Below are 18430 nucleotides of genomic sequence, written 5' to 3'. Positions count from 1 at the left end.
GCTATATGAGGAAAACTAGAAAACTCCAATGAAAGAAATTTTTGAAAAAAACACAAATAAATGGAGAGGTAGTCTATGTCTCAATAGAACAGGAAGACTAAATATTTTCAAGATGTGAGTTCTTCCCAACTTGATCTATCAAGTCAGTGTTATTCCAGTGAAAATCCCAGGAAGTTATTTTGTGGATATTGACAAAGTTATTCTAAAGTTTGTATGGAGAAGTAAAAGACCCAGAATAGCTAACACAATATTGGAGAAGAACAAATTTGGAGGAATGACTCTACTTCAAGACTTTCTATAAAGCTATAGTAATCAGGACTGTATAGTACTGGTGAAAAAATAGATCAATGAAATACAATAGAGAACCCTGAAATGGACCCACATAAAACAATCAACTGATCTTTGACAAAGGAAGAAGCAAAGACAATACAATGGAACAAAGATAATCTTTTCAACAAATGGTGCTAGAACAACTGGATGTTTATGAACAAAAGATGAATCTAGCCATAGACCTTACATCCTTCACAAAAATTATCTCCAAATGGATCACAGATCTAAATGAAAAAAGCAAAATGTAAAACCCCTAGAATATAACATAGGAGAAAATCCAGATGATCTTGGTATAGTAATGAATTTTTTAGATATAATACCAAAGGCACAATCCATAAAAGAAATAATTGATAAGCTGGACTTTATAAAACTAAAATATTCTGCTCTGCAAAAGACACTGTCAAGAAAATGAGAAGACTAAAGCCACAGACTAAAAGAGACTATTTGCAAAAGACACACTTGATAATGATCTGCTATCCAAAATATACAAAGAACTCTTAAAACTCATTAATAAGAAAACAAACAACCACGTTAAAACGGATTAAAGACCTTAACAGACATCTCACCAAAGATGATATACAGATGGCAAATAAGCCTATAAAAAGATGCATCACATCCTATGTCATCAAGGGGATGCAAATTAAAACAATGAGATACTACCACACACCCATTAGAATGGCCAAAATCCAGAACACTGACAACACCAAATGATAGTGAGGATGTGGAACAAAAGGAACTCTCCTTCATTAATGGTGGGAATGCAAAGGTGTGCAGGCACTTTGGAAAACAGGTTGGTGTTTATTTACAAAACAAAATACACTCTTCCCATACTATCCAGCAATTATGCTCTTTGGCATTTACCCAAAGAAGTTGAAAATTTATATCCACACAAAAATCTGCACACAAGTGTTTATAGCAGCCTTATTTATAATTGCCGAAACTCGGAAGCAACCAAGATGTCCTTCAGTGGGTGAATGGATTAACAAACTGTGGTGGGGCACCTGCGTGGCTCAGTCATTAAGCGTCTGCCTTCGGCTCAGGTCATGATCCCAGGGTCCTGGGATCAAGTTCCGCATCAGGCTTCCTGCTCAGCAGGAAACCTGCTTCTCCCTCTCCCACTCCCCCTGCTTGTGTTCCCTCTCTCGCTGTCTCTCTCTCTCTGTCAAATAAATAAAATCTTAAGAACGAAAACAAAAACAAAACTGTGATATATAGGGGCACCTGGGTGGCTCAGTCGGTTGAGTGTCCGACTCTTGATTTTGGCTCAGGTCATGATCTCAGGGTCCTGGAATCGAGCCCCGCGTCAGGATCCCCACTCAGTGGGGAGTCTATTCGAGGATTCTCTCTCTTTCTGTCTCCCTCTGCCCCTCCCCCCACTTGCGCTCTCCCACAAGCTCTCGTGCTTGTCTCTAAATATAAATAAATCTTTTAAAAAATCCTTTTAAAAATAAATTTAAAAATACATTAACTGTGATATATATACAAACAATGGAATATTATTCAGTGCTAAAAAGAAGAGCTATTAAGCCATAGAAAGATATGGAGGGACATTAAATGCATCTTACTAGGTGAAAAAAGCCAATCTGGAAAGTCTATATACTATATGTTTCAATTCTGAGATTCTGGAAAAGGCAAAACTATGGAAACAGTATAAAGATCATCAGATTCAAGGTGTTAGTGGGGAGGAAGGCCTGAATAGGTGGAGCACAGAAGATTTTTAGGGCAGTGAATATATTCTATATGATAATATAATGGCAGATACATGTCATTATACATTTGTCCAAACCCACAGACATTTTGTCTATCAAGTTAGGAAACTTCCATTTAAATCTGTCATTTTAGCAGATGGTCTCTTTTCCTTGGTTTCATATTTTACCCACAGGTCTCAGCCTACTTTTGTGGGCTAGGGTTCTAATGCTAGTTTAATTTCCAGAGTCTCTGCAGTGTTGTTTTTGTCTCTTTGGTTTATCCGCTATCACTAGGGCTTCTGTTTGTCTCTGATTCTCTTGCCTGAGGGAGTGGAAGGGTTTCCACAGGTCAGGTTGCTCAGTGGGGGATCGGTATGGTGGGACACGCCTACTGGTAGCCCTGGCTACTCCCTTGTCTTGGGAGGTTGGGGAGAGTTTCAGACTCACACAAAGAGCTTTCCAGAACTGAGCATTTGCTGTGACTTCATTCCTCTTGTCTGTTCTACCCTCCCACCGCTGTATCTCTAGATGAAAGTGAGGAGTCTCAGGCCCAGTGGAGAAAGAGAATGCTTCCTTTGTCTACTCTTGTTAGTGTGGCTTCTGATGACTCACCCAGTGGTGCTGGGCTCACTTGATGTCAGAGGGAGTCTCATTAGATCTGGTGGAAGAATAAGCCTCCCTAGGCTGCCCTCTGTTGCTAGGTTGGGATCTGGAACGATTTCTCAACATTTGCTGCAACATGGATGGCACTGGAGGAGATAATGCTAAGTGAAATAAGTCAAGCAGAGAAAGACAATTATCATATGATTTCTCTCATCTATGGAACATAAGAACTAGGAAGATAGGTAGGGAAAGAAAAGGATAAAGAAGGGGGGGTAATCAGAAGGGGGAATGAAGCATGAGAGACTATGGACTATGAGAAACAAACTGAGGGCTTCAGAGTGGAGGGGGTGGGGGAATGGGATAGAATGGTGATGGGTATTAAGAAGGGCACGTATTGCATGGTGCCCTGGGTGTTATACGCAAGTAATGAATCATGGAAATTTACATCAAAAACTAGGGATGTACTGTATGGTGACTAACATAATATAATAAAAAAATTTTAAAAATAAATAAAAGATAAATAAATAAATAAGCCAAACTAACAATTTTGTTTCTGTCAGAAAAAAAATAGAGGATATACAAATACACAAATAATTTGAGATCTGTAGAAGCTTGACAATATCACCTCGAAATAAGGATGGTAACCTCCAAATCTACTGTAAGATGGTATTTTTTAAGACTACTACACACTGTCCTATAAATAGGTAATAGTTGGCAAGGCACTATCTCCAGACCATTTTATTGCACAGATTCCTAATACAGCTCTACAATCAATCCTTAAATTCTGAAGAAAAGATGGTTTTCAGAAGTTGTCCCTCCCTAATAGAGCAACAATATGCTTCAGAATCCAAAGCTACATATTTCCAGATGAACTTTTAAAAAATGTCACATGTATGGTGACTAACATAATATAATAAAAAAAACATTTTAAAAATGTCACATGATTCCATTAGTGCACATTCCTTAAACCATGGAGATCAGCCTCTAGCCCATCCAATAGGCTTTCCTGTGATGGTATAAATATTCTATCTCTGCACTACCATCCAATTCTGTAAGTCATTACCCACACGTGGCTGCTGAGCACGTGGAATGCGGCTGGTGTGACCGAGGAACTGAATTTCCCATTTCATTTCACTTGAATTAATTTAAATTGAGAGAGTCGCATGCGGAGAGTGAACAGCACAAATGTAACCTTAAACTGAAAGTGATTCTGTGAGAGGCAGGTTAAAAAAAAGAAAAAGAAAAAAAAATTCCCTCCCTTTGGATTAATTTACTCTAAATTGGGAAATTATTTTAAAATGGAAAAAGTCAGAAAAATCTCTGTATTAACAAGACGACCTATAGAATAGTGCCTGATTCAAACAAAACTCAGAACCGCACTCTCCCTCACTGTCCTGGATGGATGAGAAAGCAAAACAAACAACACATATGTGGTTGAAATATGCGTGATTGTTTTTAAAACTGATTATTAAAAGAAACTAATCCAAAGTGTATACACTTAAATTAATCAACGTTTTTAAATGATTTTTTTTACGTTTTGATAATGATTGCTCGTTCACTCATGTACTTAATGCCTACAATATGGCAGTCACCTTGCTTATGGGGGAATTATTCTCTTAATATATCACAGCAAAAATATTCCTCAAATAACCATATTTAACATGATGCATTTGAAGTGATTTAATTTCCAGCAACTTCACATATAATTGCTTCATTTTTGACTTATAATATAACCAAAGGATCACATTTTGGATTTAACCATGAGACTAAAGTTCAAGTATATTACTGCTTTAAAATGCATAGCACATACCTCCAGAAAATGAAAATAACATTAAAATATCTTTTTAAAAGGTGACTAATATATATTACAAGTATCTAAATGATACGTGTGAACTTTTTGCAGAAGACATTTTTGATGGAAATGATTTTCCCGAAATGGAACATAACCTAAGACTTCCTAAAAAGTCATCAGAAAGACTTTTTTGATCGTATCGACTTTTATTGCAGTATAATTGACATATGCCATTATACAGAAAGATTTTGATTAAAATCTGTCTTGCTTAATTGTACAGAAAATTGATTTTAAATATGCATGGGAAATTATTTCTGAATGCTTGGGGTTTGGGAAGGTAATTCATTCTTTTATTTTTCCAGCTTTACTGACATATAATTGACAAAAAAACAAAGCGTGAGTGTAAGGTGTACAATGTGTTGATTTGATACACTTACATATTGACAAATGACTACCACCATAGTGCTAACTAACACCTCCATCACATCACATAATTACCAATGAGAACATTTAAGATCTACTCTCTTAGCAACTTTGAAGTGTATATACAGTATTATTAACTAGAAGCACCATGCTGTCCATTAGATCCTCAGAACTTGTTCATCTTCTCACTGGAAATTTGTACCCTTTGTCTAACACCCCGCCCCCCACCAGGCCCTGGTAAACATCATTCTACTCTGTTTCTATGAGTTTGACTTTTGTAGATTCCACTTCTAAGTGATATCCTACAGTATTTGTCTTTCTCTGTCTGACTTATTTCACTCAGCATAACACCCTCAAGGTCCATCCATGTTGGTCCAAATGGCAGCATTTCAGAAGGTAATTCATTCTTTCAACAAATACTTACTGTGAGCCTACAATGTGCTAGGCACCGTGCTGGACACCAAAAAACATGACATTCTTCCTGACCAGGAAACAAGTCCAGGTAGCACATCAAATTACACATTGATAAAAACACTATCATTGTTTCACAGACATATCTGAATCAACCGAGGGACACGACCAATGCCAAATATAGATTACTGAAGTCTTCCTTTCTCCGACTTCCATATGTATGTAAGCATAGCAAACAATAATATATTATACCATCTTTCCATTCTACCTGCTAGACTGACACTACCATATTTTGCTATGGGCCAGCTAGACTGTATATGTATAGATATACAGTATACACTATATGCCAACAAAACCAGTTATATAGTCATTGAAGAACAAAGGCTCTGAAGTATTTATTGGTCACTCCGATTGGGCCTTGTTCTAAAAGTCACAATCAAACACGATACCGACAGCATCTAAGTAATTTTTAAAACAATAGAAAACTGTATACAAGGTAGAAACCCAATTTTGTCATGTGATACACACACACACACACACACACACACACACACACACACGCACACACTTGCAAAGGAAAAAAATATATGTAAGAAATTCACCCAAATCTCTGAGTGGTAAGATTGCTGGTGATTTTTATTTAATTTATATGTTTTCGTATATCCGACCTGCCCACAATGCCCATACGCTACATTTGTAATCAGTAAAAATTAGTTAGTTAGTTAGTTATGGTAAAAACCATTCTTGTAGCTATTCCAAAACTGGTGTCTAGCGTAGGCCTGACGTAAGGCCTCACATCATAAGGAAATGGGTATTGACTACATGTGTGATTTTAGGGGTCTGGTGAAGAAGGCCCAGGGGCAACCCAATTAGTGGAAGACTAGAAGCTCTTTAAGAAGGAACAAAGACTTGCACTGTCTAAAGTTAAAGTTTAAAATGAATATTCCTGGGTGGGGGGCGGAGGAAAAATCGTGACGTGTTCCCACCAGGATAGAAGCTGAGAAAGGTGGCTTGTTCCAGCTCTGAGTCCTAGTTAGATCATGGAATACACATAGTAGTGACTTCTGGTGACTCCACAGAACATTTAGAGAACTATTACTGAATACCATGTCGTTTTGAAAAGCCACACTTTCTAATTATGAAAATAGTACAATATTCTTTGTAGAAACTCCAGAAAATAGGGAAAAGCTGGGGAATAAAACAAAAATCATTTATAATGCCATCGCCCAGAGGCAAGCACCATGAGCACTTTGGTATATAACCTTCTTGCAACTTATTCCAGTCAAATGTGTGTATCTGCTTTTTCACTTAATATTTTATCCTGGACATTTTCTTCTGTCATTAAATATGCTCAGTAAACCTCCTTCTAACGACTGCCTAATATTAGCAATGGCTTAACCATATCAAAATGACTGTAAACAATATTATTGTACTTATCATAGAGTTAACATCAGAAAAACAGATTCAAATGGATCTGGTATTTGACAAAACCAGCCAAGGGATTTTCTGAGTTCGATCTCTCCTGTGTCTTACCGACATTAGGACCTTGACTCTAAAAATAATTTTGTTTTGCTCCAATCCCTAAAAACACCTATATCATGCACAACAATAAATCACTCACGTATTTTCCAAAATATGGTCTTCTGTTTGGAAAACTGAAACTCCTAAAGAAATATTAGAGTAAAGCATGGGAGGCCCCCCAAGCCAGGCTCTTCTTGTTGTAACAAAGCAAGTGGATCACAGTGAGTTCCCTTAAAAAGAAACACTAAAATAAAAGAGAAAAAAACTATTCTCAACGCAAACTTCAGCTTCCGAGCAAATTAATCTGTTCACCTTCCAAATTAAAAGGAGAGAGAGAGAGAGAGAAAGAAAACTCCTGCAATTTTTCTGAGAAAATTTTAATTCAGAAGCTCCATAAAATCACATTTACAACACGGCCTATATTTGTTAAGCTGGAGCTCTGAAAATGAGTTTATTCAGCAAAGTCATCATAATTCCTTTGAAGTGCAAGAGGAGAACATTCATGGAAAAATTTGTGATTTCGGCTTAAAAGAAAACTGAGTCCCCAATCATCTTTGATGGTTTGGAGATCCTTTCCTTACCTGCAAGGCAGCTGAGGATCAGAAAGACTTTCCAAAAAGCGAACACCATTGTCTCAAGGTTTGTCAAGCACAGCCAAGGGCCGGTGGCTTGCCTGGGCTAGGCTGAGTCTCAAAATGCCTCCTTCAATCACGCCGAGCTTTGCCAGGCTTATCTGCAGGCATCACGAAGCAAACAGCCTCTCTGGGCTTTACCTATTGGGTACAGTCCTTTCTCAGAGCAGATTTGTGTTTCTTTGAAACACTTTTCATGGGGTGTGTTTCCTTGATATATTTGCTACTGTGTTAATAATAAACCCATGCATTTAAATTCCTCAAGCTCTTTGTACACAGATTCTCTGAGTTTCAGTGTTTAAAATCAGTCTTATTAAAAAGTTAAACTTGGGGGGGATATACAGTTGGAAGTGAGCCTATACAAATAAAAGCTGACAAGGCTAATTAATTTCAGATATTTCCATCGAAGCCTTCCAGCATGGATTCACTAACCTCCTTTCGCAAATTAGGTTAGGAAATTGGTGCTCTAAGATTTTCTCAGGAGACAGGGTTCACAGGAAGGACACAGGGGTTATGAAGCAAAAAGCATGCATTTCTGTGCGAATAAACCCTGGACACGTCACACTTTTTTGAAGCCCTGGCGGTTCTCACGACTTCAGCAGAAGTAGAACGAATAGCATGCTTTGGTCTTCCTGGTTAGAAAGCCTACAGCATTTTCCCAACTGACTGCTGCCCCACCAGGTGAGCAAATAAATGCTTTAAGACTTCCATTGGATGAGTCTGGATTTTTGCAGAATTAGGTTAATGAGTAGATGCAATGGGATTTCTTTGGAAAGGGGGTTCCCTAGGAGGGAATGGCAGATTGCCTCAGTGAGAAGCCTTTCCTAACAATAGTTTCTCTCATGGTTAAGTTAAGAGGCATGAAGGCCTCCTCTTCCTAGGCGATCTCTAAGTCCTGTTTTTTCACCTATGCAATGGCTCCCGATCTGTCCTTTCACCAATCTACCGCTTCCGCCCTGGGCCAGGTTCTTAGGTCTTTACCCCCTGGCCTACTGTGGCAGCTTCTTCTAGAGTCTCTCTGACTTCTCCCTCCTTCATCTTGTGCACCAGCTGCATCCTGGTGCTCCAGCCCTGACCAAGCATCTTCAGTTACCACCACTATGGACTCCTGCCAGCAAGACTGGAGCCCGTATCTGGCTTCCTAGCCTTCCAAGACCTGACCCTCCCCTCATCTGAATTTTAGTCACGTGAAATCACCCACCTGAAAAATGCTGTCACAATTTCTTGCCTCGGAGTGTTCAGTCACAGAAAATATGGGCAAGCTGCAGTGACATGTTTATGAATATTTTTTTAAAGATTTCATTGATTTAAGTAATCTCTACACCCAACGGCAGGACTCAAACTCACCACCCCGAGATCAAGAGTCATATGTTCTTCTGACCAAGCCAGCCAGGGCCCCCTGTTTTATGAACTTTAATTTACAGGAAACGTTTGAGCCCCACTCAGCTTAGCCAGGCCAGTTTCCCACTGCCTCCTGATGCCTTCCCACAGCCTTTCCTGTCCACGCTCATGGCTGGTGCCAAACCTTGGCTCCAAGTGAGTTCCAACACTGCTTAGAATTTTCTCCTCTATCTTCTTGCTGTCTAAGCATATTCATAGGGCAGATCAGTCATGCTGTTGTATATGAAAAGCCGGGTTCTTTAAGTTTACCACCCCTCTCAGGGCTCCACTTTGGGTATATTTGCATTGTACTTAGAACCAATACCCTACAGTTGGCACTTCATTGCGCTCCAGTAGTTTCCTGTTTATTAACTGGGTCTCCCCTAAATCCAATAGCTGTGAGCCCCTCCAGGACAGAGACAAAGTCTTATAAGGCAGCCCCCAACTTAAGAAAGGCTATATACCAAAATGTATTGGTAAGCCCATTGATTGAGCCAACAGCATACATTCCTGCCAAAGCAGGGTGCTTTAAACGGAAGTCTCATTCCCAGACTTATGAGGCACATAGTCTACCACCAGTGTGAATTCTGGGTGCTGGGTCATACAGAGCAGGGAAAGAGGAGAAGGAGCAGCAGGTGGCCAAAAGAGAACATTCCTTTCCCTTCCTAAGACATGGGTTGAGCACAAAACAACGTGTTCCTTCCAAATAACTATTGCATGCTTTTGACACCCACCTTCCTTCCTGCCCCCAACTCTCATGGCATCCAGGACCCTTGAGTTCCTAGCTTGCCCTGAGGGAGGGCGTCACTCACCAGAATACTCACACTCCAAGACTACCTTCTCCTTTCTAACCTTATGCCTCCCAGAAATACTCCTCCTCTGTACAAGCAGACAATCAGCTCCATGTTAGGAAGGGGAAAACAAAAAACAGTTGTCATGAACATTCCCCGCCCAGCTTACCCTATTGAAAACAGAAGGCTTGCTTCCCCCACCCCGAATGAATCTCCCACCAGGAGTGTCAGGCAGTGCAATAAAGAGAAATGGTTTGAGGCAGGAGGTTTTGCAGGGGAGGGGAGGACAATTTGGAGGGCAGCCCTCCGAGGTCCACATCAGCTCTTCTCAGCCTTGGCCCTCCCTTGACCTCTGAATCCATTAAGTCTCCAAAAGATCCATGAGAGTAATACTGGCTTTCCAGTGGTGAAGAGCTGGGACAGGGAAAGAAGTTTCTAAGTCTGGTCTTTGCAATCTAAGGGCTTCCTGTGCCTCTTTCCATCCCTATAGGTGAGCGTATAATTCATCATTAAAACTAGGACACTTTTGAGAGTGAATGGGCTGCTATTAGCATTACATGGGACAGACGGTGTAAATCATAAATCGTAAGAGTCCCGGCGAACTTGGTTGTCTGGCCACCCGCTCACGGTGGAATGCTAAGCACAAAGCAGGGGCTAAGTAAAAGCTTTCTAATTAAATCGCTACTGTCCAAGCTAGCTGGCCCTGAAATGGGTGGGGTGGAGAGTATGACTTAAGGCTATTGCCAAAACCCATCTGCACGAGAATATGTCAGACAAACACAGAACTCTATAGAACATTTAAGTAAAAGGCCTACATTGCTGCTCTGTAGGACCCAATCGGGACAGGAAGAATTCCCTTAAACTCAAAGAGATCACCTAAATTCTCTTCTTGGTATTGAATTTTGATGTTATTGACAAAGAAGTGGGTCATTAACTAGCACATGAAGTATTGTTAAATATCCTTCATATTTTTACACGGCTTTATAATTTTTAAGCCGCTTTTCCATTTTATCTTCACAACTGACTAAAAGAAACAGGGGAGGAATTATCTCCGTTCTCTGTATAAAAAAACAGAGGCCCAGAAACGTTGTGTCTTTCCCAAGGCCACAGAGCATGCATTAGCTGCTGTCCCTCCCATCACAGTGGCACAGTGTAAATGTCACGTATCAATCATGCTACTGCTTCCAGGATTCTTTGGGAACTTTTGGAAATCTGCAACCTCTGACTTATTTCTCATTTTTGTTAACTTAAAAATTACAAAACTAACACATTTTGATTGTAATGGGATTTCAAAGAACAAAAAAGAAGTATGCAGGGAATAAAAAGAAAGCCTCCATCCTCTCCCCCTTGGGTGTAATCCCACGCCATGCGCACAAACAATGGGAGTTTCACGTTTTTCTCAGAGCTTCGGCAAATTCATACACACACACACAGTGGTGGCTTTTTGAATCATAAGGGTAATCATACTGCACATATCATTCTATAGTTTGTTTCTCCCTTGAAAAAGCATTTTTATTTTATTTTATTGTCTCTTTGGGTCAGCATGTGCCACTCCATCTACAGAGCTACCTTTTCTGTTTGAAGGCTGTATGTCACCGTACAGATGTACCACAACTCACTTAACCATTCTCTTGTTGGTCGATTCTTGCGTCGCCTTCAGTTTTTCACTATTATTATCAATGGTGAAATGGACGTACCTTTGCCTACATCTCCGCCTGCTTGCGTGATTATTTCTGTAGATTAGGTACCTAGAAATGGAACTGCGGGATCAAAGGATACGAACACTTTAAATTTTGGTAGAGTCTGCAATATTGTCTGCCTGAAATCCTTTACAAATGGACACCTCCATCAAGAGTGTGTGAGAGTGCCTGGCTCTCCACAGCCTTGTGAACAATGAGAGGTATGCCGTTTAGTTTTACTAGTACTGTGCGTGAGAACTGGTGTCACACTGCTGTTTTAATTTGTAGCTCTCTAATGAGGCTGAGCCTTTTTTCAAGGGTTTGCTAGTCTAACTGGGGTTCTCTTCCCTGTGAATTGCCTTTTTATGGCCTTCGAACACTTTCCATTGAATGATCTGTCTTTCAACATCATTGAAGTGCTCTCTATACCTTAGGAATCATAATTTCATAACCCATAATTAAGGATTAGTTAATTGAGTGATAATCAAGAATTAATTAAAAAGGAATTAAGTTTGGTATATAGATTATATTTTCTTCCACTCTCACTTTTTAAAAATTTTTCCATCTTCCACCATAAAGAAAATTTGCATTTTGTTGTAGTTAATCTAGCAATTTTTTTCTTCATAGCTTTAGAGTTTCATGTCTTCCTTAAGAAAGCCATCCCTGATCCAAGCCTATAGAAAATGTTATTATGTTATTATATAATACATATTAATATATAATATTATACTTTCTCTTAATGCTTCCATAATTTTGTTCTGCCTTTCAGTTATGGCAACTCTGTCCTTCCAGTTGCTAGGGCCAAAAGCCTTGGTGTCATCCTTGATTCCTCTCCTCCCCTCATGTACCACATCAAATCATCAGCGAATTCTTTTGGGTCCATGTTCAAAATAGACCGAGACTCTGAGGACTTTCCCCACCTTCACTGCTACCACCCTGGTCTGAGCCACCACCGTCAATTGCCTGGCTCACTACAATGGCCTCCTAACTGGTCTCCCTGCTTCTTCCTTGTCCCTTTACAGTCTATTCTCATCACAGCAGCCAGAATGATCCTTTATGTGTAAGTCCAATGACGTCTCACTTTTGCTCAAGATCTCCCAATCATTCCCAATTTCTCTCACAGTAAAAGCCAAAGTCTTTTAAGTAGCCTATGGAGCACCTGGGTGGCTCAGTCATCTGAGCCTTTGACTCTTGGTTTCTGCTCAGGTCATGATCTCAGGGTCCTGGGATCCAACCCCCTGTCAGGCTCCACGCTCAGCATAGTGTGCTAGAAAGTCTCTCTCTCCCTGTCTGCCCCTCCCCCAAAAAATAAATAAATAAATCTTTTTAAAAATTTAAAGTAGCTTAGAAGACCCTATGAAATGATCTACTTCACCCCTTCCACCACCTGTCCAACCTACCTCTTCTCCTACCACTGCTCTCCTCTCACCCGCTCCAGCCACACTGTTCTTGCTTACCCTTGAACAAGCCAGGCACACTCTCACTTTTGGGGGCATTTACACTGGTGGTTTCCTCTGTCTGTGGCCCTTTAAATCCAGGTATCATCAAGCCCAACTCACATCTTCTTCAAGTCTTACCCTTTGAGGGAATTTGGTCTTTGGAAATAGCTAGGTCATTTGAGACTAATTTTAATAAGTAAGGTAGGTGATCAAGTTCATCAAAAGGCTGTTTTGTGCCCAAGAAACGGGCCATAGGGGCATCTGGGTGGCTAAGGCAGTTAAGCATCTGCCTTCAGCTCAGGTCATGAGCCCAGGGTCCTGGGATGGAGCTCCGCATCAGGCTTCCTACTCGGTGGGCCGCCTGCTTCTCCCTTTCCCTCTGCCTGCTGATCCCCCTGCTTGTGCTTTCTCTCTCACTCTCTCTCTGTCAAATAAATAAATAAAATCTTTTAAAAAAAGAAACAGGGTATAATTATAAAGTAATGAGCCTGCTGTCCTTGTGTGGCTTGGGAACCGGCTCAGAAGGCAGTCTTGGGTTTTCAAAAGACAGGCTGAGGCCGTTCTTACTCATGGCACCAGCATAAGGCTTTAAGACAGAGAGACAGATTTGGGAGTAAAGTTTCTCATATATATTTTTTGATCCCTGAAGTAGTCATCATGGGAAAATCAGAATTTATTGGAATCCTTCTACATATTTTATGGTTTTGTAGGGACTTTTAAAATTTGGAATTTCATATAGAAGGGCATAATCTAGTCAGTGCTTAGAGTCTAAAGACTTTAATTTATTCCTGCTGGAATGGTTCCAAAGAAAGTGTTTCAAACATTCCTTGTGCAATCACAGCACTACTGAGTCTTCATTGCTTTTTTGACTCCCTGCCAGACAACTCCACTTCTATGCCCCACTGGCGCCTCTGAGGTGACATGTCACCCTCTGGTCACCAAACCTGTGCCACTTCCCAACCACTGTTGCTGCATCCCCCTTAACTATTTATCTGGGTACGCTGATTCCCACTTTACTCACTCTGCCATTCCAGGAGTACCAGATCCTACTGAGGACTTCTTTTCAGCCCATCTTCTCTTTTACATCTCCTGAGGTTTTCACGAACAACAGCCTTATCTGAGAGGAGGATGACTGGCAGCCATTTCCCCACAGGGAACTGGTAAAGCGAGATTAAAATGGCTGCTCACTAGGGGCACAGTCTGTTAAGCGCCCGACTCTTGGTTTCAGCCCAGGTTGTTTTCCCAGGGTTATGATCTCAGGGTCGTGAGATCGAGCCCTATGTCAGCCTCTGTGCTTAGCACAGCGTATGCTTGAGATTCTCTCTCTCTCTGTCCCTTCCGCTTGTGTGTTCTCTCTAAAATAAATAAATAAATAAATATTTTTTAAAAAACCCTGCTCACTAGATGTGTGCAATAAAGGATTGGGAGAGGGAACAGGAGCCAATAGGTACTGCTCCATGAAGAGAACAGAAAACTACCCAACTACATGTGAAATAGGATGTGGGTTATTTAACAGGAATAGTTGAGGTCAATTGAGAGAGGTGAGAATGAGTCCTGTCATCCTCTAGTTTGGTCCCTGTTATCTCTCATTTAGATGGTTGTGGTAGCCTCCTAGCCCATCTCCTGGCCTCTAATGTTCCTCCCTCACTAATACATCCTAAACAATTGTGCCAGGTAAGTTTTCCTAAAGTCCAATATAATCAGGTCATTCTCATACTCAAAAATCTTCCACAACTCCCCGTCACCTTTTTGCCTACACATAAGAATTTTTATCTAGCATTCAATAGATATGCCCAACCTACCTTTGCTGCCTATTTTCTGAGATTCATAACACCAAAGAATGTCAGGGCTGGCCAAAGTCTTACAAGTCATCTCCAAACAAAATTGAATACTCTCTGTTCCATGAACATATGTCTCACTTTTCCATCCCTGTGCCTCTACAAGGCTATTCCCTCCTTCCAGATATACCACACCACCAATCTGAATTGTCAAGAATCTACTCATCCTGTGAGCCTCATCACAACTGTTAACTCCTCCATAGACTGTCTCCTGATTCCCACATGATGTGATCTCGCCTTAACAGCATTACTCAATACCTTTGGCACAGCACTTAGGGGATAGCACAACTCTTCATGTACTGGTCCTCTTCATACCTCTAAGAATGCAACCTCTTGAAGAGGATAAGGACCGTGTTTAGGTGATTTTCAACACACACACACACACAAGCTTGTTATTGGCCAGGCATTGTGCTAAGTGATTTATAGGCAATATCTCACTTAATTTTCTTCACAGCCTTATGAGGTAAGTAGTTGTATTATCTCCGTGTTATAGATGAAGAAACAGAGGCACAGTGAAATGAAGCAATTTACATAAATCTCATTTTTAGCAACATGTAGTCTCAGGACTCATTCTCACCTCTCTCAACTGATCTCAACCGTTCTTGTTACATAACCTGCATCCTATTTCACATGTAGTTGGGTAGTTTTCTGTTCTTTTCACTGGGCAGCACCTATTGGCTCCTGCTCCCCCTCCCCATCCTTTATTACACACAGCTAGTGAGCAATCATTTTAATCTTGCTTTACCAGTTCCCTGTTGGGAAATGGCCACCAATCATCCCCCTCACAGATAAGGCTGTTATTGGTCAAAGCGTCAGTCCCTGGTAACCCCCTTGTTGCTAAAAACGAGGCTCAGAGAGAATTGTTTTGAAGACCACATAAACGCCAGAGTCAGGACCTCAGCTCACGTCAGCCGGCTCCAGAATATGTGCTCATGACTTAGGGTATACTGCGACTTTAGGGACCCAGAGTAGTTGTGTTTGGTGGATTCACTTTTTCAAGTGTATGATATGTCAAAGTGACTATTTGAAAGGGCAGCACTCATTTGAATGTGCATGATCTGGTATATTTGTTGAAAAACAAACCTTGAATAACATCATTATCATCAACAACAACACATTTCCTGTTCCAGGTTAACACCTACTTGCCTTGAAAACAGTAAAAAGAAGTGGCACATCATTTTCCAATTCTCCAAACAAGAAGCTGGGAGTCCCAGATTATGGATTCTCAAGTGAATCCTGTAATGGTGTTACACAGTGAAAGAGTTTCCTTTCTCTCTTCCATCCCCATGTGAAAGGACTGGAATTTCTCTCAACGATTAACCTGGTGTGAATACACAGTCCTTAAATGTGCTCTCTGGACATCTTACCGGGAGTCCTCCCGAGAACTGCCAGAAATGGCCCTTAACAAGACTGTGAAACAGGAGTATGTGTAGGTAGGGCCATGGAGGTTCTCTCCTCTTAAATTTGGGAAATCTTTGTTTCCTGCCCTGGAGGGAAGAATCCTGCAGAAAGTTCTCCTTTGGCAAGTCATGTTTTAACAGTAAGTATGAGTCAGCTTGTGTTGAGTAGCCTAGGATTGCTTACCTAGCGATAGTAGGGAGTCTGGAAAGGGTTAGTACCAGGAACTCTATGTTAACTGATAGTGTGACTCAACCTGCTGTGTACATTAAAGTGTTTGGGGAAGCCTACTCATAGGCAATTTGGGTTGACGCACTTTACAAACACATGTCATAGGTTCTGCTTTGAAAAGTTCACATGTACGTGTAGGCGCAAGCATGCGCACATCTGCACACACATGTACCCACCTAGTCAACCCAAAGAGGTCCTAGATCTTCCAATTCCTTCCAGTTAGGAGAAGTCAAGCTTGACTTGAACCAAAAAAAAAAAAATTACGTTCTAATTGTACAATTGTAGGGTGCTGTGTTTTTTGTTTGTTTGTTTGTTTGTTTGTTTTTTAGCCAATCCTTTTTAACACTTCCTAAAAACGCCTGAGTGAAGTTACTCCTAAAAAACAGAGATCTTTTTGGAGTGAAGAGAACACTTTCACAGCTGCCCGAGCTGATTAAGTGTACTGTATGGTGACTAACATAATATAATAAAAAATAATATTATAAAATAAAAAAAATGGTACCTGTCACATACAAATAAGAGTTGTCAAGGGGCGCCTGGGTGGCACAGCGGTTAAGCGTCTGCCTTCGGCTCAGGGCGTGATCCCGGCGTTATGGGATCGGGCCCCACATCAGGCTCCTCCGCTATGAGCCTGCTTCTTCCTCTCCCACTCCCCCTGCTTGTGTTCCCTCTCTCGCTGGCTGTCTCTATCTCTTTCGAATAAAAAAAAAAAATCTTTAAAAAAAAAAATAAAAAAAAAAAGAGTTGTCAAATGCTAAGGCTTACTAGATGATAGTCAGGCCCTGGGTTAAGCATTTTACATGCATTATGTCTCATGATAATCTTACAAAAGAGGTTCAGAGAGGTCAAATGAATTGTCATTGGTCACACAGTTTGTAAGTGGCAAAGCCAAGGCTTGGGTCCAAGAGTGAGTGTTCCAAAACCCGTGCCTTTGTCGATTATGTGATGCAACTTCTTGGCACTGAAAAAGGGATGGTAGAATACACAGTCAACACAGCCCCTGCTTGTCTGCCTTACACTCTTGCTGGAAGCGCAAGACAAATACACACAAAATAGGTATTAATACTAAGACGTATGTGACTATAAAAGACTGCATCATGCAACACAGAAACTAAATGAACACAAGTACAGAAAGAGAAATGTGGGCCATTGCAAGGAATGGCCGTGATCCCCCAAATCATCATTGCAAAATAATTTCATGGGATCCAGCTCCACCTGGCAGGAGACAGGGATTCTGGGAGGGTTTGAGTAGAATTTTTGAAGGTAAAGATCAAGAATGAACAATGAAACGTGAGAGGTAGCATTTCGGAGAGCAAAATTAGCAAGGCAAAGAGGCCAGGTTGCTTTATGAAAGGGCTGAAAAGAAATCAGTGTTGGGAATATCTAAAAAAGAGAGGTGTTAAGATGGGAGTCAGGCATGAAGAAGCTTACAAAGAAGACAGACAACAAAAGCAGAAGAAAATGGCAGGGATGTCAAATTCTGTTGGATTTGGTTAAAAGCGGAGGAAGTGAATGAAGGGCTTGTTTTTGTTTCTGCTCACCTGCTTGGTTTTTGTCCTGCACGGTGTTTTGTTTTTTGCTGGGTTTTGTTTGCTCGTTTGCTAGTTTTAATGAGGCAGCATAACATAGCGACAAAGAGGATGGACTACAGAGTCAGGCGGCTTGGCTTTAAGCCCAGCTCTGCCACTTACCAGCTGAGGGACTGTGAGCAAGTTACTTAATTCCTTTGTGCCTCATTTTTTCTCATCAATAAATGAGGTGAAGGAAGACCTACCTCCTGAGGTTGTTATTGTTATAAGAATTGTACAACTTATTATTTGCAAAGTGCTTAGAACAGTGCCTGCATATAATAGTGGTATTAGACATGCCTGCTGCATAAATACCAATGTAATTCCTTTTTAAAAAAAGATTTATTCATTTATTTGAGAGACACAGAGAGAGAGAGAGAACAGGGGGAGGGGCAGAGGGAGAGAATCCCCAGGCAGACTCCAGGCTGACCACAGAGCCTGACCCAGGGCTCGATCCACGACCCATGAGATCATGGGTGAGCCGAAACCAAGAGTCAGAAGCCCAACTGACCAAGCCACGCAGGCACCCCATACAAATGGAATTCTTTATCAACATTGAAACATGTGGGAAATTTCTAAAATCATTGTGTAAAGATCTTCCTCTTAAAAACAACTGGTAGGTAGGGCCATCCAGGCAGATTTCAGCATAGCAACTGAGGACAGCTGAGGAGTGGCTGATGCCTTCAGATGGGGCTCTCCCAGTCCC

General features: G+C 40.9%; 1 protein-coding gene across 2 annotated transcripts in view; it reads right to left on the bottom strand.

Annotated features, from left to right (window-relative positions):
• VSIG1 (V-set and immunoglobulin domain containing 1) overlaps window positions 1-18430 on the bottom strand; it is a 90982-nt gene that overhangs the window by 32183 nt on the left and 40369 nt on the right. The window contains exon 1 of one of the 2 annotated variants that reach the window (XM_011229129.3): window positions 7350-7482. The exons of the other annotated variant lie outside the window; for it this stretch is intronic. Coding sequence (XP_011227431.2) covers window positions 7350-7398 — 49 coding nt within the window. The 5' untranslated portion in view covers window positions 7399-7482. Of the gene's footprint in view, window positions 1-7349; window positions 7483-18430 lie in introns of those variants that run through there. 2 annotated transcript variants of the gene reach the window in all.

This window comes from Ailuropoda melanoleuca, chromosome X (assembly GCF_002007445.2).
Source record: "Ailuropoda melanoleuca isolate Jingjing chromosome X, ASM200744v2, whole genome shotgun sequence".
NCBI lineage: Eukaryota > Metazoa > Chordata > Mammalia > Carnivora > Ursidae > Ailuropoda > Ailuropoda melanoleuca.
The sequence above is the reverse complement of the archived record's forward strand: the minus strand, read 5'-3'. Positions and strand labels throughout refer to the sequence as shown.